Source organism: Toxotes jaculatrix, chromosome 21 (genome assembly GCF_017976425.1).
Source record: "Toxotes jaculatrix isolate fToxJac2 chromosome 21, fToxJac2.pri, whole genome shotgun sequence".
Classification (NCBI taxonomy): domain Eukaryota; kingdom Metazoa; phylum Chordata; class Actinopteri; family Toxotidae; genus Toxotes; species Toxotes jaculatrix.
The window spans coordinates 9521910-9548326 of NC_054414.1; the positions used below are offsets into that span (position 1 = coordinate 9521910).

The following is a 26417-nucleotide window of genomic DNA, read 5'->3' on the forward strand; positions in this document are numbered from 1 at the left end:
GTCATTTATTTTAACTAATAATAAAAAAAAAAAAAACTTATATTAATCATCATCTGGTGTTTAGCTGTAAAATTTTGATGCCAGTAAATAGCTTTTCTATTTATATGTGCAATAAGTTTGAGGCTTGTGTTTGTAGAAAATTTGTTGGTCCAAAAATGGTTTGATTGCAAAATCAAATCAGAGCTTATTATACTGAAAATGAAAAATTGAATTCTTCATTCTTCCTTCTTATTTTGCAGGATATTTTTCAGAGGGAGACAACCAAGAAATCATTCTGATCTCAGGTAAAATATTTAATTAAAAGTATTAAAAGTATGTTTTTGTAGAAACCAAGAGCTTAAAAACTATTTTTTTAATTTTTACAGTTGTGTACTTGTGTGCATTTACTTACTCTACAGTCTGTACCATAGGCTGTCAGCAGTGTGGTTGCTGCTGCATGTAACTTGTCAAAGCTTTTACTGTGGTGAACCTCCTTAATTGCAACAATAGATGTTCAAGCGGTGTGGCTTGTTTGATCATCAGCTCTAAAAGCTTAAAACAAGACCGCAGGGTTTGGATACGGGGCAGCGGGGGGGCCAAAGTGCACAGTCAGTGGAGAGTCGAGCGGTTAGCAGTGGCCAGGAGAGGGAAAAAAATCTACTGTAAAAATGATTTTTATTGATTGGCTCGTAGCAGCAGCTGTTAGGCTCCATTATGAGCTCAAAGCCCAGGTCAGAGCCCCAGGGCGGACAAATGAGCCAATCAAATGGTCGGCCACTAACGGGCCAATTCTGAGGGTCCAGTTGGGAGAGCAGTTGGCAACAGCCTGCCATCCTGTGTTAGACTCACTGAGTCTTTCATCATCGCCCTTTGTGCTGTGGGTTTTATTGATGAAGTTGTCCACTGTCTCTTAGAGTAACAGGCCATCCATCACCTGCGTTTGCTTCACTGGCTTTCGTCTCAAAATTTTGTCATGATCAGTCTGTGTAAGACAGAAAAAGGATTAGTTGGTGAAGTTTATTTTTACCCAGGCTTGGACCCTGAACATCACACAGACTTTCATCTTTGAATGACCTGAGGAAAAAAACAAAATAAAAAGCCCTCAAAGCAGAGTGTTTTAAATTGAGGAGCACACTGTTCCTCACATCATCTTTCACCGCGGGGTTCTCCCACCGGCTTGGCTTAAAGTATAAAAAGATCACAAAGTTTCTGTAATTTAACTGATGAGAAAAAAACCCATTATTGTTGGATATTTAAATTTATTTTGGGGGATTAGAAGAAAGAAATATTAATTAAACTACTGTCATGGAATTCCTATCATTTAAGATAAAAAATGAAGAAGAGGGATAGAAACAAAGAGAAGGAGAGAAAATTTCTAGAACAGAAAGATTTATGAGTAAATTAAAATATGCACATAGATCACTTTAAAATGCTAAATTGGAGGTGTATATAAAATAAAAAATAATAAATAAATCAAAATGTCTGTCATAAAAAGTATTTTAAAAAGGTTTTTAGCTTCTCTTATGGGACCCGAGTTATTAAAAAGTCATCCATCACACTAATTTGAAAAATTTTAATTCCTTTTGTAAAAAACATGTTTTATTTAACACATAAAAGCCTTATAATTGCACTGTGACCTCTCATAATCTATGTTATTATTTCTAATCGAGTAACAAAGTATGATCCAACTCCAAATGCAGAGGTAGTACGATGAGACAGAGTACAGGAGATCAGTTGAACTTATGCACCATGTCCTGACCCAGATCCTAGACCTGGCACTAATGACGCCCTGTAGGCATGATGCCAGGCTCTCATTAGGAACCAGGCCTCAAACCCCCAACAACTCTCCCTTCCATGCCCGCCTGTACGCAACCCTCAGCCTGGCCGTGCACTGCCTGTAGCCGGCCTCCGAGGGTCAGACCCTAAACTCATGCAGGACTGAGAGTGCTGTGAAGCCCCCCTGCACAGGTGCAGAGTCCCCTGTGACGGCCCTGTTTGCCCCCCAGCCTTGGGCCCTGGTAGCGCCTTGTACTGCACTGGAACTAATGAGTAGTGGCAGGTACAGTGAGAATAGAGCAGCGTGGGCCTCCCTGCAGTTAGGTTAGTGGCAACCCTCAGTTTAGGCAGACAACAAATGTGCTCTCATAATACACATATGTGCATAATGATATATACCACCCTTCGGTGCACACTCAACTTTATATTGGATATTTGGATTTCAAGCTGTCTACTTTTTTCAGAGTCACAAAGAACAAATAAGGAAGGGAAGAATATGTGATACATGTAGGTGAAGGATAAAGATACGTAATCTGTTTTTGAACTGTTGATGTTCTGTTCACGCAAAACTGTCTTGTTTGTTTGTTTCACAGAATCGGCTTCACTTTGATCAAGAAAATGCTCTTTTTCATGCCCATCCACCTACAAAACTGAGGAAGAACCTGCATCAAGTGAAATGTACCCTGGCACAAAAGATAGAAAATCTAAAAATCTATCTTGAATTATCATAATCTGAATACAAATCAAAAAAATCTTTATCAATATCAAGAGTCAATCATGTCGAAGGACGACACTTGCAAAGTGACATCTGCCAGCAAACACAAGGAGCGCAAGCCTAAGAAGCCTCACTACATTCCCCGGCCATGGGGCAAACCCTACAATTACAAATGCTTCCAGTGCCCCTTCACTTGCATGGAGAAGTCTCACCTATACAACCATATGAAGTACAGCCTGTGTAAGAACTCACTTTCTCTGCTCATAGAGTCAGATTGGCCCTATAAGAAGGGCAACATCCTGCACCCAGACCAGCTGCGACCCTTTCAGCAGGCACACGGCCTCCACACCCCCGGGAAGGATGAGCTAGATCAGGTAACACGGACTGAGGAGAGACAGAAGCAGCGAAGGAGTGTGGAGGAGGAAGCAGAGGACAGGGAAAGCCAGGGAGCAGAGGATGAGGAGGAGGGAGGACAAAGTGAGGGAGCAGAGATCACCGGGCTGACGAAAGAGAGCTCCAGTAACAACAGCAGCAGAGGAGACGCTGCAGAGTGCGCTGCCAAGAAAACCAAACAGCCAGAGTCAGAACTTCTGATGGCTGACATGCTGTCTCTGGAAGATCAGCTTTTACGAGCACGCTCAGTAGAAGTAGAGGCCCAGCTTAAACACTATAAGCTGTCCAAGACATGTCTAACAGCTCCCGGGCTGTTGTCAGAGCAGTGGCGGCTGTTAGCATCCAGCCACACAAAAGCCAAATCAGAGGGAGCTCAGCCCCGAGTGAGTAGCTCAATTCCCTGTTACCCTCCTCCGCCAAACTTGGTAGACTACCAAGATCCCACTGGACTCAATCTGTCAGTGCTCGGGGTGGGCTATCCCATCAGCCCCAGCCTCTTCTCCTACATGAACTCAACTATTCCCACTGCTGCCACGGGTGTCACCGCCCAGACCCACGCACAGCTCGCCCAGCTTCCTTTCCTGGCATCGGCCGCTCAACTGATGCACCCAGCCTCCAGCACACACGCGGACAGAGCTCTCATCCCCCCTCGTCTCTACTACCCATTCCTCTGTGAGCACACCTTCGGACCGGCCTCTGGTCAGAGTGATGCCAGCAAAGTGGTCAAGACATCAACAAACAGTCTAGAAGGGAATCCCCTGTCTGGCTTCCAGCCTAAAGTCAATCTGTGGAAAGTGCCAGCTTTGAGGCCAGGGACCACTGCTGTCTCCCCTGCTGGGTGGGTGTCACCTCAGAGAGACTCCCCCGACCAGGGCTACAGGCTGGTGGATAAACAGCAGGCAACAGCCAAGGAAGGCAAAGCAAGCTGGGGTCTAAAGAGGACAGGGGCTCCACTGGGAAACCATGAGGCACCTGTGGAGAAGAAGCCGGCCATGGGCTTCACCTTGGACCTTCTGAAGAATATTCAGACTGCATCGACTCTTAATGTGGCAGCGGACAAATTTCTCTTCCAGAACAGGTAAATATTTTCTCACATTTTACTTTTCTTATTTTATAAAAATCATCATGACAAGTAAAATGAATAATAGTTGGAGTATCATCATCACGTCTGTCATAATATCTACAGTGGAGATTCTACAGTTTAGGAATATTTTATTTTGTTATTCTAGCAAATGTTGTAGGTTTCTAGTTTGAAAATTCCTAAATTGCTTCTCTCACCAGTTTGCAGGATGCTCAGCTTCAGACCAGGCCTGCTGAAGTGTGGTACAACGATCCTCTCACCAGTCCCAACAGTGAAACATCATCTCTTTCAATATGTGGTGGACCCAATAGCCAAGACTCGACTGCTGCCCGGACAATGGGAGAGGGAGCCTCAGAGTCAGTGGCTGCTCTCCTGAGTGACCTCTCCAAGGCCTTGCAGGAGTACCAGGAGGCTGAGCGCAAAATCTCCCACCTTGAGAAGGAGGACCTTCCGGCCCAGCGTCACCTCTGGGAACACCTGAGCAAAATCCGCAGCGAGCTCTCCCACATCCACCAGGCACTGGAGCGGACGGCTCGCCAAAGCGACGGGCCTCTCGACCTGTCAGTGAAGAGGGACTCGACAGATTTAACTGGTGAACAGGGCATGAGAGAGGACAACAGTCTTAAGGACAACAGTACAGAGACAGAGGAGGATGATGAGGAGCTGGAGGAAAAAAAGGAGGAAGAGGAGGATGAGAGTGAAAGGAAGGCGTTGAAGGCTTCGTTGGAGAGTCGTAAGCAGTCACTGGACATGTTGATCAAAATGAGTCAGGCATCAGTGGTAAACACAGAGGTTCTCTCTCCTGGTGGTCTCAGCATGAGGCCCAGTCCGGCTGAGGCCCTGTGGCCAAGCAGAACCACCAAGTGTGAGGCAGACTCCAGCGTCCTGCTCTGCCCAGACGGCCGATCAGTGGTGTTCACCGACATCCCTGCCTCTGCCAAAACCTCAAAGAGACCCCCGTCCATACAGCGACTGGACGCTCAGTGTCCTCCAAGCCCTCTGACAGCTATTGACAACTAAATGTCTGCTCTTCTGACTGTAATATAACTGATTCAATACTGTCCTCAAATGTCTTGTCTTTATTGTTACTGGCATGACTTGGATTTTCACTGGCTGGAAGAAGACTGTCACACTTATTCTCAGTTTACATTCACGAAAACCTCAAACATTTTGCACCTTATAAGAAAAATGAATGATAATTTGAAAGAGAAGGATTTCAGATGCACTAAGAACATTGATTGTTACAACAAGATTCTCCTTAAAATTTAAAAATTTTAAAATGTAACATCAGCACTTCAGAATTTACATCAGGATATTTGAACAATTAAATTTATTAAAATCATGCTGACAGACAATCCTTTGAATGGATTTGTAAATACTGTAATTACAATAAATGTAAGTAAAATGTTTTAAAGGGTAAATGGTTTTATATGGATGACATCATGTTGGACTGCATCATTTCACTTGATGAAAATAAAATGTATTATACACACTGTATTTCTTTGAATAAATGGAGCAAAAAACAAACGCTTTCATTCTTTTTGTGGAAGTGCAACAATAAAAGGGGAAATTGGAACAAAAAGGAGGACAGGAGTCATAGGAAATAATTAAATAATAATAGATTTTGATTAAATTGTGTAAAGGAAAAAACCTACTGTAATATTGTTTGAACATAAATTCATCACTTTGGAGAGCTATCAACACTATTATTGGTCTAAATAGGAGACAAACAGATCTACGGTGGCAGCTCCACCTGACTCTCCCCTATCTGCTCTGACATAATTGGGTGGTGGCACTAAAGGTGAAGTGGCTCCTTGAGCTACCTGTGCCTCGGCTCCTAAATCCAGGAGCCCCCCCTGCAAAGGTCAGGGCCTGCAGGGGCCAAGCTCCACATTGAATAAACAGGGGACTACCTGTCTGCCTCCAGGATGGGCACCCAGTGCTGGGTTGTGCTGGGTCCTCTGACCCCTTCACCACCCTCACACTGAAGTCACAGCAGCAAAGGTCAGCTGCCAGGACCAGAAGAGCCACCAGTGGACATTCAGCTTGAAGAGGTCAAAATGCCTGTCTGATCCTTTTAATATACATTTTTTTTTTCAATTCGTATTTGGTCATGTCTTATTTGAGTAATTACAAATTACAAAAAATAAAAACAAGCAATTGTTTGCAAATATTTAGAATTTGATGTGATATATATAAAAATACAGCTGTGAAAAAATGGCTTTCATTAATGCAGATCCTGCATTGCTTTAAAAACAGGATTTTAGACAGTTGTAGTCTAAAGTTTTGTGTAACTTCACCCTTGACTTGCTGATGGTGACTCACCAGAAAAAGTGATATCTTTATAGTATCTTAATGTTTGCAAATTAGCAAAACACCCCTGATTGTTTTAAGGTATTCTGCTATATCTGAATAATGTTGCTCTCTGCCGTAGCTCAGTAAAACAAGGGCCTGCTGACAGCTCCCTCATGTGGACAAAAGATTAAAAGCCATGTGAGTTTTGCTGATGTTCCCCGCTGTCAGCAACGGAAGAAACAATAGAGCCTCACTGTGGTAGTCTTTGTACACTCACAGCTACCAGTAGTGTAGTGTGAACACAGTGAACTGTATACGACATCCTGCCTCAAAAAGAGAAGAGATATTTATCTAAACATGCCTTTTCAAATAGGAAGTGGAGTTGCGCAAATAAAATCAGCATAAGAGGACCATAAACGGTAAGTTGTGATCATTACAAACGATCATTACAAAAAAAGAGATTTCTCTTGTTAGACATAAATCTTCCTCTTCATACGACCATGTTAGGACTGATGCAATTTTTATTTCTGTATAATGGGTGTTATCAAAGATTTTAATGTGGTTTAATCAAACAAAGCTTGAAACTGAAAAAAGTGAAAATTCAATATGATGACTCAAAAAACATGTTTTGCTTCACTCTCACTACTTTCAAAGTGTTGTTTTCAGACACCACAGGCAGCTGTTTTCCAAAAAAAAAAAAAAAAAAAAGTTATTGCAGGTTTAGGTGCATTATCTCTCTAAAGAAAATTCAGCACTGTTGTTATGCAAGATTGTTTTCTAACTTCCCTATTGGCTTTTTTTTAATCTTATATTTTTAGATTACTTTGGTCAGACCTCTGTGCAGTCTGTGCAAAATGTGCTGTCTAGTAAAGATGGTGCAAACTGTCCTGTTCCTGCTTCTGCTCAACATCTTGGCCTGCTGGGGTTATGGTTTTAGAGGCTGCTCTCGTAACTACCCTGAGACTGACATAATGTGGTGTTTCAACCGGAACATCGCCAACCTGTCGGATGTCATTCGCATGCTCCCTGATAACATAACAACCATCAACCTGTCCAAGAACAAGATCGCAGTCATCCCACCTGGATCATTCAGCCAGGTGCTCGGACTTAAAAAGTTGGACCTGAGCCTAAACCAGCTGGTGTCTCTAAAAGGAGGAGAATTCAGAGGCCTGGATGTCCTGGATCATCTCAACCTTACCAGCAATAACATGTCCAGCATCCACTCCAGCACCTTTGAGGGACTCGCCATGTTAAAAACACTTCTTCTGCCCTACAACAGACTTGCAACAATCTCACTGGGTATGTTTAATTACCTTCCAGCAATTCAAGTCGTCGATCTGTCTTTCAACATGCTGAAGTCTTTGCTCTGTGAAGAGTCTGGAGGCTCCTCCACTCTTAAGCGTCTTGATCTTTTTGCGAACAGCATCCAGAGGGTAAATGTGAGCTGTTTCCCTGCCCTTGAGTACATCAGGCTGTCCAACAATTCTAAGCTGAAGCTGCAGGCAGATGTTTTCGCCTCCAACCCCAGGCTGAAGAGTCTGCTTCTTCAGAGAGTTAAAATAGAAGAGCTGATGGGACTCTCTGTGGAGACAAAGAAGAATCTCACTTGGGTGGCATTTTCTCTGTTTTTGGACAAATCTCCTCTGACTATCTGTGGAGTGCTGAAAGAAATGGACCAGCTTGAGAAAATAGAGGTATGTGTTCTCCCTGTAATGCAGAATCTTGTTTCTTATGCAAAATCTGTTTTTTATGTGCTTTAAAGAAATATGATGTCAATATAACTTGATACAGGTTGACCTGAAGGGATCTAAGATACCTCAACAAAACTCCAGCCTGCTGGACTGTGCCACACCACCAGTGGTCATTATTATCGATGCAAACCTTGGAAATGTTGCCCCTTTGTCGCTGGGTAAAGGAAACACAAGCAAACTTTATCTCATTAACTGTGGCTTGAAGCAGGTATCTCACAGTACATTTAATGGTCTCCAAGGACTGGAAATGCTGCAGATGAATCAAAACAAGGTCGTCATTCAGCCGGACACATTCAAAGGACTGGCCAGTCTCACCTTTTTAAGTCTTGACAAGAGCAAAATACGAGACATTGACCCAAACTGGTTTTACCCTCTGAAGAGTCTTACTTGTCTCTCTCTCCTGAAAAATGAAATCTTTGAGTTGACACCAAAGGTATTCACTTCCCTCACCCAACTTCAGCAGCTCTACTTGCAGTTCAACCTGTTAAAATACATCACAAAGAAGCCTTTCAGTAAGCTAAAGGCGCTAAAGAAGCTCAACCTCAGTCTGAACCTCATAGATTTCATTGAAGAGGGCTCTTTCGAAGACCTGACAGATCTCAGGTATTCACGATTCTCCCCTTTTGTGTTCATCTTTCCTTTCTGTGTCATTTATTTACCTCATCCTTTAATCCATTAGATACCTGGACTTAAGTGGGAACCGCATCAAGAGGCTGACTCCAGCTATTCTGTCTGGACTTCAAAATTTGAGAAAATTTGTTCTGTACAACAACCGCCTCTATTTTAGATCTTATGAAACTCCTTTCATCAACCTCTCTTCTCTGGAGGTAAATGCATTTCTTTGTCAAATGCACATCCTGGTCAGTAGAAGAAGAGTAATACACTGTGTGAATAAATCTGTCTTTCTGTTTCTGTTTCTGTCTGTCTTCCATGTCCATTTTGGAGTATCTGGAGATGAACTACCAGGGGCCTGGAGGTCGGGGCATTGGGGATATTGGGCCGCATTTCTTCAAAGGTCCACATCAACTCACCTCAATTGCCATTGGACACAGCATCATGGTCAACTTCCACCATGATGCATTTGCTCCTCTGGTGAATTTGAAGTTCCTGTACATAGCTGGGGTGGTTATGAAAACGACCAACCTGAGTGCATCGTTTACCCCTCTGAAAAAGCTGAAGAGGCTGACTCTTTACAGGGCAGACCTAGACGCCCTGCCGGCTAACCTGCTACCTCCAGATAATACACTGGAAATTCTCAAAGTCCAATCAAACCACCTCCGCACTGTGGACAAAACGATGCTGGATTCTCTGCCAAGGTAGAAGAGCTAATGAAATATCTCAGTGGGCAGCTCTTAAAGGAGCAGTTCAACATTTTGGGAAATATGCTCATTCACTTTCTTGCTTAGTGTTTGATGAAATGAGACCATGTATGTGAGCTAAATTTGAAGCTACAACCAGCAGCTGTTCCTCATGAGGAAACAGCCAACCTGACTCTGTCCAGTGGTGACAAAATCCACCTACCAGCACCTTTAAAACTCACAAATTAACTAATGTTATATTGAGTCTTCTTGAACACATAGTGTAAAAATGAAATGTGGTTTCACAGGGGCTCATGTACAAGACTATTTCTAGCCCAGGGACTGTAACTTCCTGAAGTCTCACTTCCCTGTGCAGTCTCAGTGAGTGTAAACATGTTAGTCCAGACACCGTGATGAATGTCGCAGGATGGTCAGATGTACATTTATGTTCAACTGTCAAAAAGAAGATTTTAAACCAAGCTTTATTAATTTGATTTATTCTTGATACATCTGACCTAAAAGCAAAATGTATTCAGCAAAATAACAGAAAAATAAAAACAGATATTCCTGTCTCACTACCTTTAGGAGAGCTCAGTGATCAGCCTGTTACGATAAGAAGAGCTGAGCAGAGGGGTCATTTAAAACGATCAGTGAAATTGTCCCATACATGATTATGGACAATGTAGAAACAATTTAGGTCTAGGCTGAAAAACAGTAACATTGCCTTTTTGTCTGTCTTATGCAGTAACGTCTATTGAACAAAATCTAAATTTGACTTCCTTTCCTATACTAAAAAAAAAAGGTGTGAAGATAATCTTACTTCCTCCTCCTGCTGTTTGGACGTGTTCTGCAGCTTCAGGACTGCGACTGTGTCCACTTCACCTGCAGTCGTAAGCACATATTTTGTATGCATTGTAATTTAATCAAACAGTCAACCTTGGTGTGTTTCCAGATTGCGTGTTTTGGACATTACAGAAAACCCACTCACCTGTACTTGTGATAACGGCTGGTTCAAGAGCTGGGCTATCCACAACGCTCAGACACAGGTACACAAGCTGCAGACAGTTTGACAAGTATTAATGCATGTTACATATCAATTAAAAATACTTGGCTCTAACTTTCTTTGACAGTTCAAATGATACATTTTTTTGGTTTGTTTTTTCCTGTTAAATTCCCTCCAGGTGTCCTACCTGTACAACCTCCAATGTGACAATGACAGAAGATCTCCCTACCTGTGGCAGTTCGATGATAAGGCCTGCTCCTATGAACAGGCTTCCTTCAGCCTCTTCATCACTTGCTCTGTGATAGATGTGTTGTTTGTACTCTTGTGTCTGCTCTGGCACGTACATGGCCCTGCCATGCGGTACCTGCTGCTCATCTACAAGGCCAAACTGCGTGGGCGTAGGGGGGGCACAGGGCCCAAATTCCAGTATGATGCCTTCATTTCCTACAGCTCTAAGGATGAGGCCTGGGTGATGGGACAGCTGGTGCCCAATCTAGAGAGGCCTGCTGCTGGAGCACAGAGGCTCAGACTGTGCCTCCACCACAGAGACTTCCGCCCCGGCGCTGCAGTTCTGGATAACATCGAGGCGGCCATCTACAGCTCCCGCCACACCATCTGTGTGGTGACACGTCACTTCCTGCGCAGTGAGTGGTGCTCTGTTGAGTTTCAGCTGGCCAGTCTCAGGCTGCTGTGTGATGGCAGTGACGTCCTGCTGCTGGTGTTCCTGGAAGACATACCTGAACACTGTCTGTCTCCCTACACACGCCTGCGCAAGATTGTCCGCAAGAAGACATACCTGCTGTGGCCTGAGAAACCACAAGAGCAGGACGCTTTCTGGGTCAGACTGATAGATGCTTTGAAAGGCAATGAGGAGGAAGAGGAGGGGGGAAGAGGAGGGGAGGACGAGTTGGCTCGGCTGATTGGCTAACTATTTTAAAACACCTGTAGTAATGTTTTAATAGCCTGTAAAGTGTGCATTGTAATCATTTAACAAGTCAAAACCAAAGTACTTTTTCTGATTACCACTCCATGGCCTGTAAAGTGTGGTGTGCATTGCATAAATGTATTTAGTTACTTTCCAAATAGCAGCTCCTCTGTACTTCTTGACATTGATTTCTGTCACCATTGATGTTTAATGCAATGTTTTGAGGATTTCCATTATTCCAGGGCACCACACTTCACTTCAACATGAATGACCGGAAAAAAAATACCTGAAAGATTTCCAAACACTTCATTTATTTGACGTTATACATTCAAATGAAAATAAAAAATATTCATATATATATTTCATATAGAGCTAGTGAGCAAGTTACAAGTTTAAAACAAAACACAGAAGTCTTCCGTGTGGCATATATATATACAAGGCGTGGTTTGAATACTATACAGTGTGTATCCATAGCTGCACAGGTTTCATGGATGTTTATATTCTTCACTCAGTTGAGGCACGACTAGATTTCAGTGAGAGGTCAGGGATTGGGCCAAGTGCTTCAAGACTGCCGCTTACAGTAAAACATGTCAATCTCAACACCTAAACAGTAGGACTTGCAAAGCAAAGCTTATTAGTGTTAAGAGTTCCACACTAAAGCATAAAGTAGGAAAATGAGGCAACATGATCATTCTGCAACTCAAATTATACTGTACAGTCATGCAAAGCCCTAAATAGTTTCAGTTTTCATGAGATGATTTTCTCACACCAAAGTCAAAACTGAGCAAACACAAATTCTGGTTTTAAGAAGCTCAGAAAAAGAAAAAAAAATCCAGTATCACTAACAAGTCACGGCTATTCACTAAGTTTGACAGAAGTCAGGATGTTTGGTTGCACTGCAGTAATTGACTCAAAGTCACTACACCAATTTGAGACAAAAAAAAAAGCTTCCTCAAGTAGTCAAGTGATAAGTGCAATCCCAGCCCCCTTATCCCCCCTTCACACACAGACACTCCTTTTTTTTTTTTTTTTTTTTTTTTATAAAACTCTCATACATAAGCAAGTTAAACATCACATTGTTTTCCACTATCAATCAAACCATAGTTGTAGTACAGCAGATGCCCCAACAATCAACAGCAAACCATACTCTTACTTATATCCAGTAGTTATGTACAACAGAACTGGTGCAACATTAAACACATTAAAAATTATTAGATATAGAAACTGTAACAATAATAAAATACAGCAGAGACTTAATTCATATGGGGAAATATATATTATTCATACTGTGTATTGCTGTCTGTTTTGGCATTTTGGAGGATGAATAAAAAAATGCTGTCATGTCTCCCTCTCACAGCTTATTTGACACAACATGGACAGATTATCCATCTATGTATGTTTTTAAAGGATTCTAACACAGGACTGATTCAGTAAAACATATAACTATTAATTTTTAAAAAATCAAACAAATATATGACAACTTATCAGAGGCATGGAAGCAGCAGATCCATGTTAAGAACCAACCTTTATAGATTTTTTTCCATTTCCTATAAGAGTCTTCAGCTGATTCTGGCACGGGTGTAGCAATCGGACCAAAAACCAAAGCCAGGAAAGAGAAAAGAAACTTCAGATTCTCGATATTCAAATCTTTTTGGAATCTTTTGCCTCAAAAAGCTTCATGCGCTCCTGCACGGTTAGTCCCTCTTTCAGGCTCTGTGGAAGATAAGAAAAGTAAAGTAAATTATTTATTTTTATTTTTTTAGACGATAAGGGCACATGTGGGCAGAGAATTAATAAACAAAAAACACAAACGCGCACAGACACCACCACACAGTTTATGGTTTATGCTTAGTCGCTGACGATCCCAGAGATTTTTCGGCTCTGGATGACATTAATTCATTCATTCAGATCAAAATATAAGACACACAGGAAAAAGTGGTTATGGTGGAATCTGGTCATGCCACACAAGAGTACACACTTGTATACACAAGACACGAATGAATTCAAACACACTACAAACAGACAAAAAAACAACCATTACATTAACAGAGCAATCACTGTTGGAACATGTGAGATGTGTTGCAGATGTGGGCAGATTTATTTATTTTAAATCTAGCCTTGTTACAGCTGTTTTCTTCCTCTCTAGTCTTTATGCTGAGCTAAGCTAGCTGGCTGCAGGCTATGGCTTCATATGTACTGAACAGACGTGAGAGTGGTATTGATTCTCTCAATCTAACTCTTGGCAAAAAAATGTGACTAATTATAATTCTCAAAATGACAAAGCTACCCTTTTAAGCATTCTGTATGGGAGAGGAATGTAACTATAAAGACCCACTAAGACACACACCTGTGATGTTCAAGTGAGGGGTGGGCACTACAATCTGTTTGTGCGGTGTAGTTTGGGGCAAAAAAGAAGGGTTGTGGGGGTGAAGGGAAATCATGCGAGGGTGGTAAGGGCATGCTTTGCTCTATGTCATGCTATACCTACAGCACATCTTAGGGCGGGGGTTGGGGGGAATCACCCCACAATAGGAGTGTCAGCTATCCCATGAGACCTGTTCAGTGACAGACTGATGGACAAAACAGACAGATGACAAACTTACGGGACAGGAGACTTTCAGTGACAATGTCCTGACCAGCCAACTCCTGAACACATTTCTACAGTGTGTGGTGGCTGAGTTGCGACAGTTAACACTGATTAAGTCTGCACAACAAAACCTTGAAACACCACGTCACGCAGAAATGACAGCTTTAGAGTGTGTGGGTTTGAATTTGAGACAAAAGGTCTGTAATCAGCGAAAGAAAAAAAAAAAACAATCAACTGACACTCACCTTTGACCTTACGCCTCTCAATTGCCTGGAGGTTGTTGATTGTTCTTTTTTAATGAAATCCGGATTACTTTTTGATTTCATGATGTCTAAAAAACACAGTGAAGGTATGTCATAATTAGCCCTTGAACTGATATACATCCAAACTAACAGATACACTGGTTGTGCTTTTTTACTTTACTTGCTCTTCTTACCGTATCCAGACGTGACTGTTCCATCGACAGTCCTCTCTCCTAAAGCTTCTGTGGCAATAAGCAGTTTCTCCTTCAGTTTGCTGATGTCGCAGTCAGCCTTTGCTTTCACAATGCTGAGCTCTGTATATATGTCCTTATATTTGTCTGTGGCATATTTCTTGTCCTGGTGAAATGAAAATCAGTGATACAGCCTAGGTTTTTTTTTTTTTTTAACTTTGCTAACATGAAGAAATACAGCTAACTTAACTGTTGGCAATATATTACCATTTCTTTTGCTTACCCTTAGAGCAGACTGCAGTTCATCTTTCAAAGAGTGGATTTCCTGTTTAAGGTACTGGATCTCTGACTCCTTAATACGTAGCAACACCTACAAGATGAACAGACACTCATAAGATTAAAGAACAAATCACTGTATATGTCATGTTTGTGCATATTGTGTGTTTACACATACCTCCAGTTCATACACATCTTTACCCTGGGTAAGTGGTGACAACGCCGTTTCACCGCTGAAACAGGAGCGCATCCGAGTGATCTCTGCACTCAGTCGATTATTTAATTCCTGCAGGACAGAATACAGTCATGCCATATTTCTGTGGACATAAATGTTTTTGTATGTACAGCACATGTGCAGGTATGTATGTATGTGCAGTCAAACCTGGTTGTGAGCGTTGAGCTCCTGGTTCTCTCTCTGACACTGCCTGAGGGCCTGCCTCTCGGCCTCCAGCGCCTGGGCCAGGTGAGCGTTCTCCAGGCATTTCTGAGAATACTGCTCTGACAGCACCTCCAGTTCTCTCTGGATGGACTGCAGCTCCTCCCTAGACAGTCAGATGATCATATGATCAACTGGAGTTCTCTTCTGATGTTCTGATGAGTTTTTCACCATGTTATAGTGGTTTTACCAATAGCCATTTCAAAAGTTACTCTAGTTTAACTTCTCACAAGACAGTGTCTTTTTACAGTTATCCTAAATTCTTTGGACAAAAAAAAGAAAAAGTGACAAACATTCTCTCGATCTCACAGGTTATAGTTAAGTGTTTTTCAGGGTTTGAATTTCAAGTTATCCCTCTACATGTATGCTCTTTTCCAACAAGTTGTGCTTCTCACTGAAATCAAGTTTAATAGTTTTGATGTTCTTAACAGAAAAAAAAAAACATACTCATATTGTAAGCGAAGCTCATCAATGTCAGAGTTCAGTCCACTGAGCTGGGAGCGCTGGGTCTTCTCCAGTTCCTCCTTGTGCGCATTTTTCATAGCTTCAATAGCTATAATAAAGACAGATTGATCACATGCATTTAATTATTGTGTGACAGTCTTAAAACTGTGACAGTTTTAAGTATAGCAATTATGAAGAAGAATAAATTTCTTTACCAGCAATTGTTGCGGCAGTCTCCTCAGCCAATAGTCTCTCTCGCTCTTCCATAAGTTTGGATATCTCCCTCTGATGCTGCCTCTGGAGGTCCTCAATCACCTTCTGGTGTGTTTCTTCCATTGCAGCAAAGCCACGTTCACACGTGGCCTACAGAAAGAAAGGGGCAAAATTCTGTCATCACATAATTCATTTTGCACACAACTGACTACCTATATTTTAATTTGTGACTACAGATTCAGTGCAATATCTAATACTAGTTCACTACATGGTGTGGCATGCAAAATCAGTGATAGAGCCAATGCAAGCTTTCTGATGATCTAAAGCCCAGCTATGTTAGTAAGAGAGCAAGTTAGAGCAGTGAAATTTTGTTACAGCGACGCTGAATTTTTGCTATTGATAGACCGCCTTTCCTTCTGTTAATGAATGTGGGAAATGGTATGCTTATTTATGTCAAAATGAAGAACCCATGTTGGAAGCAAGTGAGGCATTTTGGACTTTTACTTGTCAGAATGTACTCAAGTGGTGACAACCTGTAATGGATTGCTTTGCTTTATTATGTAAAACTACTAGGGATGTCCCAAGCTGATCCACAGCACTGAACCTTCTTGTCACATCAGAACCACACTGATTCTCATTTCTCCACTTATGATATACAAACACTACTGAGACATTATACAAAATATAAAGCAATCCTTAAACTGTGACACAGGTGGATTAAGCATTAAGCATTAACTTACTCAGCAACTATAATTAATTTTGCAGAAAGTAATAAATATAAAATAATAATGCTAGCAAATCCTGGAAGCTGTAGGCTTTAGGCTAAAAGCTAATCTCAGCATGTTAACATGATCACAATACAGGCATGCTAATGTTCAGCAGGTATAATGTTTACCATGATCACCATCACCCCATAGGATTAATCATTTGGTAGGTCTCTGCCAAACTCCATGTCAGTCCATCCAGAATTTGCACAGATTTTTCAGTCTGAACCACAGTGGTGGACTGACCAATAATGACATTTGTAGACCCACACTCCTAATGAGGCTAAAAATCTAAAGGGTGTTACAGGAAAAACAACAACAACAAAAAGTAGTTTGGGACATCCCTAAAAGCTCCAGTTACAAAAATGTTTAAATGTACTCTCAAGTCACACCATTTCCCAATTCCAGATCATCAGTGAATATTAGCAGATTGTTGAAAAAAGTGACAGGTTATTTAGTTATTTCACTATTTATCTACTACTCTCTCACTTATATATATAAAAAAATGGATTGACTAAGGTAATATTGAAAGAGCAAAAACCTTAAGACTTTCAAAGTCTCTCTGGTATTTCTCTCTCAGGCTGGCCACATCTCCTTCGAGGTGCTTGTTCTCCAGTTCGTCCCTCATGGTGTTCATCTGAGTCTCCAGCTCCTGGATCCGGTCCTTCAGAACCACCATGGAGTCAACCTCCGACATATTTTGTGCATTCTCCCCCTTCCCCTGCTCCTCCTCTTCCATTGGTATTACGGCCTCATCACAAGGGTGCAAGTGTGAAGCCTCAAGGCCTTTTTTCTCCCGCAGGTGCTCTCTGACACATTGAATGTTTTCCTCATACTGGGAATGTAACTTTTCAATCTCCTCTTTGTGGACATGCTGGAGCTGCCAGATCCTCTGTTCAAACTTCTCCTCCAGTTTCCTCACATGACTCTCGTGCTGCTCCTTCATGGTGTCCATGTCTACGAGCAAAACCTCTAACTTTCGTTGGCTGTCCGCCATTGTCTCCATGAGGGCCAGCTCTGTTGAAGCACGGCCTTGCTCTGCTTCGCGTAGCTCTTTCTTGTGCATGTGATTCAACTCTTCAGTGTCCTTCTGGTAATGCTCCTCCAGGAGAGCCAGCTGCTCCTGCTGCTGGGAGAGCTGGTTGACACGTTTGCTGATCTCGCTCTTTAGTACTTGGTTCTCCATCTGGAGAGAGGCCACTGTCTGTGTGAAGTTCAGGCGCTCCTCCTGTAAAGATGCTTCGTATTTCTCTTGGATTGTACTGACATTGCGGGCATGCTGTTGGACTAGAGCGTCCATGTCCTGACCTGTCTGTTTACACCAGCCCAAGTCTTGTTCATGCATGGCCCGTAACCTGCATGCCACATAAGCCACTTGAGCCTGGATAAGGGCTTCACGCATACAAAGCGAGGTACTTGTGAAATTATGTGAAGTTTGGTGCCCGAAAAGAGAGTGGATCATTTTAGCCAGTGCAGGATGGTTTCCACCACTTTCTATCTCTTGAGCATACTTATGGAGGATTGCCGCTTGTCTCTGAAGCTCATTAGCCAGGTTGTCATGTGCATTTTGCAGTGTTTCAATAGAGTCAACACCACAAGACGGCATTTCTCCAGCCAAGTGTCTGTCTACAATTTCCTCAGCCAAGTCTCTAGCTGCTTCCATTTCAATCTGCTCCATGTAGGGAGCAAGTTCAGGGGGGCGAATATCGGCTAACTTGTGTTTACTAAACCCAAACTTATTTTTAACTTCTTTTATTACGTTTTTCAAATCAGGCCTTTTGGAGGCTTCAATAATTGCTTTCAGAGCTATTTCCCTTTGATGTAGGTTATTATGAGCTTCAGTCAACTCCCTTTTCAGTATTTTGAATTTCTCTTCATAGCAGAGTTTAAGGTTTTGAACGGAGTAGGCTAGTTCTGCTTTAATAAAGGTCTTAAAGATTGTGGCATCAGCGTCTACATCAGCTGACACACTGTCCTCTCTGCATCTAGCAACGTCTGTCTCAGCTTTCTCCAATTCTTTCCAAAATGCACTCTCTAACATCAACTTCCTGGTCAAGACATCAGCATAAACTATAGCCAAGCAATCTTTGTCACTCCTTTTAATGTTGTCTATGTCTTCCCAAATCTCTGCAAGAGCTTGTAAGATGTCAGACTTTGAAGTCTGTATTAATAAAGCCATCTTGGTCAAAACGACTGCCTCAAAAGATAAGGTTTTGGCAAAGAGGTGCAAAGCTTCTTCATCCAGAGTCTCTGGCGTTTGATTTTGATGGACACCTGATGTTTGGTCTTCCAATGCCTTTTGTCCTTGTTGAATGTACAGTGATGCATTGAACAAGTCATTCTCTATCTCTGACAATGAATGCAGCTGCGAATCAGTGGTATCGTGAGAGCCACTGAGAATAGCTCTGACTTTCTCTCTGCTGTTTTCCACACACTCCAGGGCCTTGGCATAATGCTTATTGGCAGTATTACTCTGTATGCCACTTCCACAACTGAACTCTTTCTCTGGGTAATTCTTCTTTTCTGTCATCTTTAGATCAATCTTGGACATGTCTTCTGCTTGGGTGGGTGGCGGCTCTTCTAGATTCTGTGTGAGGTTTCTTAGTTTATCCTCAGTGGCAAGGAGTTTAGTCTCTAGGGCATGTATGATGGAGATAAACTTCTCTGGGTCACTAGCCTGTGAGAATGTGATATCAGATGAGATATCTCCTTCAGTTAAATGGATGTCTTCATTTACATCTTGGTCAACTTTTTGTCCTGTGTCTACAAAAGTACTGCTAACATGGCCTGTGGCCAGGCCCTCTAAGCTGATGTATTTTTGGCACTGAATATTGGAAAAACGTATCCTTGATCTTTTAGCTTGAGATTCCTTATCATCTAGGGGGTTCTCTGTCTTGGATGTACTGTCAAAAGAAAGTGAATGGTCTGTGTTTGGTGATAAGGAGGTTGATGTTTTAACCATTCCCTTCTTGCTCTGCTCTGGGATTTGCTGTTTTTCCATGCATAGGTCAGCATAGCCCAGCTGCAGGGCATTGAGGTGCTGCTCCAGTTCTGCAATACGGTCCTCTGCAACCACAAGCTTGGCCTGCAGATCCTTTTCAGCACTACAGGGTTCAACCTTATCTAAGAGGCTTTGACTCATTTGACAGAGAAGCTCCTCCTTAGCTTGCAACTTCTGTTCTGTTTCCTCTAAGCTGTTGCCAAGTGCCATCATTTTAACAAGTGCCTCTTTTAGGTCCTCTTCCTTGCGTTCCACCAGCCTCTCATACATCTCCTTAGTCTGCCGGATCTCTTCCTCTTTTTCTCTAAGAAACTGGCTCATTTTCTGAAATTCCTGGGTAGCCCTCTCATATGAGTTCTCCAGGGCGTAGTAATCAGCCTCTTCGGTTTCCAGACGATTGCGGAGCTTGTTCACCTCACGGTCCGCTTCCGCAATCTGGTTAAGAAGCTCTTGACAGCGGCAAGTGAGATGGCCTTTCTCTTCTTCTAGCCTACGCACACTCTCCCTCAATGACTCAACCATGTCAATCTTCTGGGCCAGCTCCTCTTGCAACTTCAACATTTCCTCCCTGCACTCTTTTCCTCCTGAGGTCTGCTTCCCTCTTAACAGAGCCTCTACCTGCTGCTCAGCCTCCAGCAGTCTTTCCTCCGTCTCTTTCTGTGCTGTTTCAGCCTGAGCTAACCTTCTACACAGATTCTGTCTTTCCCTTTCATGACTCTCTTGCATGCTATGCTGCTCATTCCTCAGACGCTCCTCCTTCAGTGCTTGACCTTCTTCAGTAGCACTTAGTCGAGCTGTCACCTCTTGCAGCCGTTCCTGCAACCTCTGCACCTCTCTGATGTGGTCTCGTTGTAGGGCCTGCTGGCGCTCCAGGTGCCTAAGGGCCTGGTTCCTCTCTAAGAGGCTGGCCTCTACTTCACGGAGTCTGTCCTCACTGTCCTTTAGCTGGGCTCGTAGGGTGGCCTCATTTCGTCCAAATTCCACTTCTTGTTCCTTTGAACGTTCCTGCTCTAGCTTGAGCTCATTGCGCATTCGGGCCACAGCCTGTTCACTAGCTAGGATTTCAGCCATTGCAGATGCTAGTTTAGTCTGCAGAGCCTGAATATCAGCCTCATGGCGGTCTACAGCATCCTGGGCTTCGGTGTAGCTTCTCTTTAGTGTACGAATCTGCTGCTGAGCAAGGTCCTGCTTACGCTTTTGGGACTCCAACTCACCCTGCAAATCCTGATTAAGCTTGTGCAAGCGTTGCCATGGCACTCTGTGCGGTGAAGAGGAAGGGGGTGTTGCACTCTTGAAAAAGATTGATGAGACAGTTTCATTAATGACATCACCTTACTTCCCCTACCGTATACGGAGAACCACATCTCAGGGGTTACCAGGAAATTAAGTTTTCCTGGTATCTCTTTTGATCAGGATCTTTTTTCTCCAAGCTTCCACTGTGCTTTTTCAGAGATGACTTGGAAATTGAAAGGCTTAAATGAATACCCATCCAAACAAACAAAAACAAATAAACAAATGGGTAACAAACATAGTGTTTTAAAAATAAAAATCAGAAAAAGAAACTTTTAGAAAATGAAATAAGACACAACACAATAACCATTCTGGCTCTGCGATAATTTCACAGTATAACTAATCTGTTCACAATATAAGAAAGCAATTAGTTTATGAATGCAACTCTGAAACACCAAAAAGCATGCCAACATCAAGCTTGGAAAGGACACACCGACAAAGCACAGATGAACAGAGGGAAAAAGCACAGCGCAAGGCCTATTGATCAAGTTTCTTACCTTAAGCATATCAGATCAAACCAATTGTTTTCCCAGGAGATGTGACACTCCGTAAAAACAGTTAGTGAAAACTCATGCCAAGAACACCACAACCATGCGTAACAGTTTTAGAGAATAAGCACCCACGCCTGTTAGTAGAACTTTATAAGTTACAGTGGCCACACACAAATCTATAATAAGCCAGGAGCCTGTATAACAAAAAATACAATCAAGAAATGTGGTACAGTTCATAACATTTACTGCACCACATTATATGTATACTGCCTCACAAACTTTGCAATACTAGCCTATACATTTTGATGCTCCAGACTTCTTTGTCTAAATTCATGTTGAAATGCTATTTGTACATGGTGTCAATTTTAAAACATACTAATCCTGTGTGATGGATGGTGAGTGTAGTACCTGCAGTACATAGCCCTCTCTGGCACTATGTTCTCTCCCTAGTGCATCTTCCAGCTGCTCTTTTAAAAGGTTGTTCTGCTTCTGTAGTCGGTCCAGTTCCTTCTGCTTCTGTCCCAACTGAAGAAAGAAAGAAAGAAAAAGTATGAATATATGGCACAAGATGCTCTGATACTAATGTGTATGACCACATTCAGTAGACATACCTCTTTGTCTAGCAGCGCAGCAAGCTCATGTGCAGGTAGTCTGTCCGAGCTTCCAGAGTTTCCTAAAGCTGTGGTGATGGGCACTTGCTTCTCTTCTCTCAGAGGTGTTGTCTCCACCTGATGCCATCGCTGCTCAATCTCTTCATGGACACCTGAGGTTCTGCTGTCCTTCTTATCTTCACTAGCAGGGTGCATGGCTGTGGGGTGGTCTACTTCCATCCTTCCTTGCTCTTGACTTTCAGGTGTCGATGGCTGTACTGGTGGTGTGGTGATTAGTGTGGAAGTCATGGTAACAGTAACAGTATTTGGTATGTGGGTTGCACTGGTTGTGCTTTGTGGAGAGACACCCCTCCTAACATTCTCCTTCTCTGCTTCTTCAGTCACAGAAGGCGGGGGTTGAGCACCTGATACCGAGGAGGTTAGGAGGGAGGAGGTAGAGACAGGAGAGGACGCTAATGAGGAAGGTGAAGAGGAGGAAGAGCAATATGAGGAGGTTGTGGAGAATGATGAGCTGAGGTCGACTGTGTCTGCTCGTTCCTTCACAGGTTTTTCTGTCTGTTCCACTTTGAACTCAGCCCAATCAAAAGTCTTAGAGCGGCCCTCTGGTCTGCGTTCACGAACTCTGCCTTTTCGGGGCTCAGAGGAGGGGACAGAGGCATTGTTGCCAGCTGGCTGTCTGTGGACATCAGACCTGGGGGCCTCAGGAATGGGACTTGGCTCAGGGGTGGCCTGTGGACACGGCTCCAACATCACTTGGGCTTTTATCTTCTCATCAGGGAGGGATCTGAATGAACAGAAACCCAGGAAAATAAAAAAGAGATATAGGCAGGCTTAAACATAACTTGACAATTAATCTTCATTGTTACGTCAACTCAAGCTATAATACTACTACATAAAGCTTTGCTGGACGAAACAATAAGGCAGACATTTCTAGTAGTGCAGCATCAATTAACAATGCATTTACAGGATTTCTGCAGGGTTCACCAAGTTAAATTTAAGACTGTTAAAAACATTTTTAATACCTGTTTCACAATCATACCAGGCAAAGTAAGTAAAACCAGTAGGGAAGATATGGCCTAGAATAAATTTTTACTATATCACTTTTTTTTTCAGTACATCCAAGCTGTATGTAACAACAATTTATAATGTTAAAATAAATTCATGTGACCTGGACCTGGATAAGCAGCATACAATAAATAGATGGATTAGCCAGTGGAAAAAGATGAATACATTTAAGTCTTTGCCAAAGTCGACACTTGTCCATTGTGAGTCGATGAGCCTCCTAGCTACTGTAAATAGCAGGAGTGACAGTGTTTCCTGCAGGTCAGATGGTGCTGACTGAAACACCACTAAAAAGCATTGAACAGTGTCCCACATGAACAATTCTCTATTGCAGCAATCCCACTTTCACTTTTTAAGTGTGTAATGTCTCCTAACAGCCCAGACAAAAACAATTTATGGCTAACATTACTGCCTATAGCTAATGAAAGAAATTCTAAGACTTTTGTAACTTAAATTAATACCTTATACGTTTTTTTTTTTTAGAAAATTGATTTAAATATTTTTAACTTTTCAAGGCCTGCAGATACCCTGATTTACAAACAAACAAACAAACAAAAAAATCAGTCACTTTAATGCATCAGAGTCAAAGCATTAACATCAAAACATTAGAAGGCACACTGCAGTGGGCTGAAAGCAGCTTTGGTGTTTGCAGTCATGATCCGAGGTAAGCCTGATGGCAGACGCTGGCCTTTAGCCACTATGTTATTACCATTTATATAATGGTTTAATGTGAAGAATGTGTTTGCTGTAAACTGCACACTGATTGGCACATTTAATGTGGAGGGGCAGAGCATTTTTAAAAAAGTGACCTGACGGAATAATCTATTTTTACCATGTTGTGTGGAGGTGTCAGGAAGTGTGAGTAAGGGGAAAATGAGAAGGGACAGAGCTCAAGAATGAGAAAGAGGTGTCTGTGAGGCGTCTGTGCAGAAATGCCAAAAATATCACTCATTCTCCCCCTGAGAGAGAGCTGCCTAAGAGACAGTGGCAGAGTAAAGTGTGTGACTCAGTAAATGAGGGTCAGAGCACGTATATATTATCACATCTGATAAGCCAACTGAAAGGTGATACTCCACTTAAAAAAAACAAACACTGAAATAAGTTTTTAGGTAATTAAAATAATCCTTGGGTTCACTGTTTCAGGAAAAAAAAAGATGTTTATATCCCAGTTCTTCTCTCTGTCCACTAAAAGTCTTTTTCCTTCTATCCTTCAGCTATAGCATGATTTTTCAATTGTTTTGTTTTCGAAAAGTTACTGAGAGGACAGTCACATTATTCTCGTACGATGTGATCGCAGTGTGTGTCTCTACAGTGGCACAACTGACAGGGAGACATTACTCAACAATCACATGACATATGGTGGGACGACAAACACGCTGGGGCTGACATTGCTGAGCAATTACATCACTGTTTGAGGAGGGGGAGATATTCAACACACAAGCACTCCAACCTGGGCTTCAGAACGGACAGTTTCAGAGAGATGTTTTTCCTGGAGGCAGGTTGAAAATACCAGTTGAGGGAGGAAGAGAAAGAAGGGAGAAGAGGGTGAGGAGGAGAGAGGGATTACGATAAAATAAGCGAGAAAACGAGTGTTTTCATCTGCCAGTGGTTAAAGTGTTAATCCTCTCTGGGTATTACCGGGTGACGTCGGGGGCAATAGTGGGTCGCACATTCTTCATAATGGCCTGAATCCAGTTGCGACGGATTCCAGAGGTCATGGCTGACAGGGTGCATGCTCCCTCTTTACACTGAAAGCAGACAGGCATGACATTAACGTGTCGATTAAAATACCTTTTTGACACTTTAAAAAAAATGTGTGCACGCCTTTGCACCAGCTTCAAATAAAACTCAGGTATGCAGCTGTGGAATTGCCTAGACAATGCACGCTCTTCTTTCACTGATTGTAACCAGAGATGGGCAGAACACGTATATTTACTGATATCCTTAAGTAACCTCTTTAAAATAACTATTTGCAAAATTAGTTTAATGCGGAATATGTCTAACTGTACATGGAGTGTAGTTTGAGAGAAAAATCTTTCTACCATTCTACATTCTCTTTGCTCTCCATTGTCAGGAAGCCATGCCCCACTCAGAATGCCGTTTTATCAGACGTTTAATAATGGATGAAAAATCTGTGAAATAAGGCTTCACGTCTCCTCTGATTTGCTCTGTTGTTCGGTCAAACTACAGTGAGCTCGGGTGCTAAATGCTTGAGTAAAAGTATAGCATCAATGCACCAGGCTGACATGAAGCTGAGGAGAAGTGTGTATTTTTAGGCTGTCATTACACCCACATTTTTAACACCAGATTTTCTTCCTGTTTGATCACTACCTCCACATTTGCCACGATGTGATAGCAGAGTGAAAGGTTTAGATCTATTGACACTGAACAACATATTTTCAATCATTCATGTGCAACTTTCAGATTTGGGATTTTTACAAATCATTTCATGTTAACCTGTGACAAAAAATTAAATAAGGCAGATATAAGATTTTTATACACTTGATACACTTGATATATATAGCACTTTTATGTATGTACATAGACACAAATATACAGTGTTAAGTGTATATCTGTGTAACAGAGAGCTTTACTGTGTGTGCAATAAATTTAACTTCATATACAGTGACCTCTAGTGGCACTTAAGTAACTTCTGCAAGACCACAGTTAATGCATTAATGATGCATTGCATCAAATGTAGTGAGGTCTAAGATACCAGGCAGGTCATTCCAGACATTGAGGGTTAACCTTTCACATCTACACTGAAGCTAAGCCAGAACCAGTGACAGAACAACAGCAACTCCCAGTCTGACCTAGGAGCACTGAGAGTAGATATAAATACTGGAGTTATTAATTTCTCGACACCAAACCCATGTTGTTCTCAGCCAAAGAGACAACGATCCCTCTTGACTACTCTATTTCTGACTTCCACCAGAAAATAGCTGTGGAAGATGCGTCAAGCAAAAGTAAACAAAAGAAATGACCTTGTAGCTACTGTTCTCCTCACATAGGATTAGTATGGCAAGTTTAAATGTAGCAACCCAACAAAAGCTGCCACTGACATCAATTGGATAACGACTGCATTGCAAGCAACTATATATGTCCAGTAAGTATTTTGCCAGCAACAAGTGCTAAAAATGTTTAATAGCCAAAGGATTATATGAAGAAAGCAATGTCTCATTAGGCTCACAGCAAGATCCATACAACTGCAGGGCTGCTATGCCATTAGGGTCCAGAGTAAAACTGTCCCATAAATAAATATTTTTTAAAAATTTAAGTGATATTCAGAAAATGTGGACAAGGACAGTGCTTCTGACTGCAAGAGGTTAGGTAAACATATTGTGAAAGGGCTCATGGGTTCAGAGAGACAAGCGGGGCTGGCAACGGCTGTGGCCGATTTAGACCAGTATGATGTCAGCCTTTCACAGAGAGATGACAAGTCAAGTGACATCCTTCATGACAGACAAAGAATCGTTTCAAAAAGAGAAATGGCCAAACCTGATACCTAATGTTGCACCACATGGTGTCTAAGGCTGTTTATAGACTGTCAGGAGACAGCGGAGCTAAACGGTGTAGACAATGAGTTTCATCTT

At 42.2% G+C, this 26417-nt stretch overlaps 3 protein-coding genes across 8 annotated transcripts in view; 2 read left to right on the forward strand and 1 right to left on the reverse strand.

Moving 5' to 3' along the window:
• The first annotated feature begins 2532 nt into the window (after positions 1–2532).
• On the forward strand, positions 2533–4964 carry prr35 (proline rich 35). Its single transcript, XM_041029280.1, has 2 exons — positions 2533–3941; positions 4145–4964. Exons 1-2 carry the CDS (start codon positions 2533–2535, stop codon positions 4962–4964), a joined length of 2229 nt encoding a protein of 742 aa, XP_040885214.1.
• A 2056-nt stretch (positions 4965–7020) lies between these two features.
• On the forward strand, positions 7021–11518 carry LOC121200935 (toll-like receptor 13). The gene is made up of 6 exons (XM_041066440.1): positions 7021–7933; positions 8031–8593; positions 8670–8817; positions 8936–9306; positions 10241–10334; positions 10470–11518. The coding sequence occupies exons 1-6, from the start codon at positions 7094–7096 to the stop codon at positions 11217–11219; spliced, it is 2766 nt and encodes a 921-aa protein (XP_040922374.1). The 5' UTR covers positions 7021–7093; the 3' UTR covers positions 11220–11518.
• Positions 11519–12200: 682 nt separating this feature from the next.
• si:ch73-103b11.2 (early endosome antigen 1) overlaps positions 12201–26417 on the reverse strand; it is a 47177-nt gene continuing 32960 nt past the window's right edge. For 3 of the 6 annotated variants that reach the window (XM_041066437.1, XM_041066438.1, XM_041066433.1), the window contains 13 exons: positions 24463–24572; positions 24275–24313; positions 21763–22546; positions 21560–21676; positions 16911–20660; positions 15608–15755; positions 15396–15501; positions 14895–15054; positions 14691–14798; positions 14520–14606; positions 14240–14402; positions 14049–14134; positions 12201–12929 (listed from right to left, as the gene is read on the reverse strand). In XM_041066437.1, coding sequence (XP_040922371.1) covers positions 12858–12929; positions 14049–14134; positions 14240–14402; positions 14520–14606; positions 14691–14798; positions 14895–15054; positions 15396–15501; positions 15608–15755; positions 16911–20660; positions 21560–21676; positions 21763–22546; positions 24275–24313; positions 24463–24572 — 5730 coding nt within the window. In that variant the 3' untranslated portion in view covers positions 12201–12857. Of the gene's footprint in view, positions 12930–13704; positions 13787–14048; positions 14135–14239; positions 14403–14519; positions 14607–14690; positions 14799–14894; positions 15055–15395; positions 15502–15607; positions 15756–16910; positions 20661–21559; positions 21677–21762; positions 22547–24274; positions 24314–24462; positions 24573–26417 lie in introns of all 6 variants that reach the window. The other 3 variants (XM_041066439.1, XM_041066434.1, XM_041066436.1) reach the window with 2 other exon arrangements.

Coding starts and splice junctions, on each gene's coding strand:
- prr35 (XM_041029280.1), top strand. CDS start 2,533: ATGTCGAAGGACGACACTTGCAAAGTGACATCTGCCAGCAAACACAAG. Junction 3,942..4,144: donor AAATTTCTCTTCCAGAACAG/GTAAATATTTTC, acceptor TTCTCTCACCAG/TTTGCAGGATGCTCAGCTTC.
- LOC121200935 (XM_041066440.1), top strand. CDS start 7,094: ATGTGCTGTCTAGTAAAGATGGTGCAAACTGTCCTGTTCCTGCTTCTG. Junction 7,934..8,030: donor ACCAGCTTGAGAAAATAGAG/GTATGTGTTCTC, acceptor AACTTGATACAG/GTTGACCTGAAGGGATCTAA. Junction 10,335..10,469: donor TCCACAACGCTCAGACACAG/GTACACAAGCTG, acceptor AATTCCCTCCAG/GTGTCCTACCTGTACAACCT.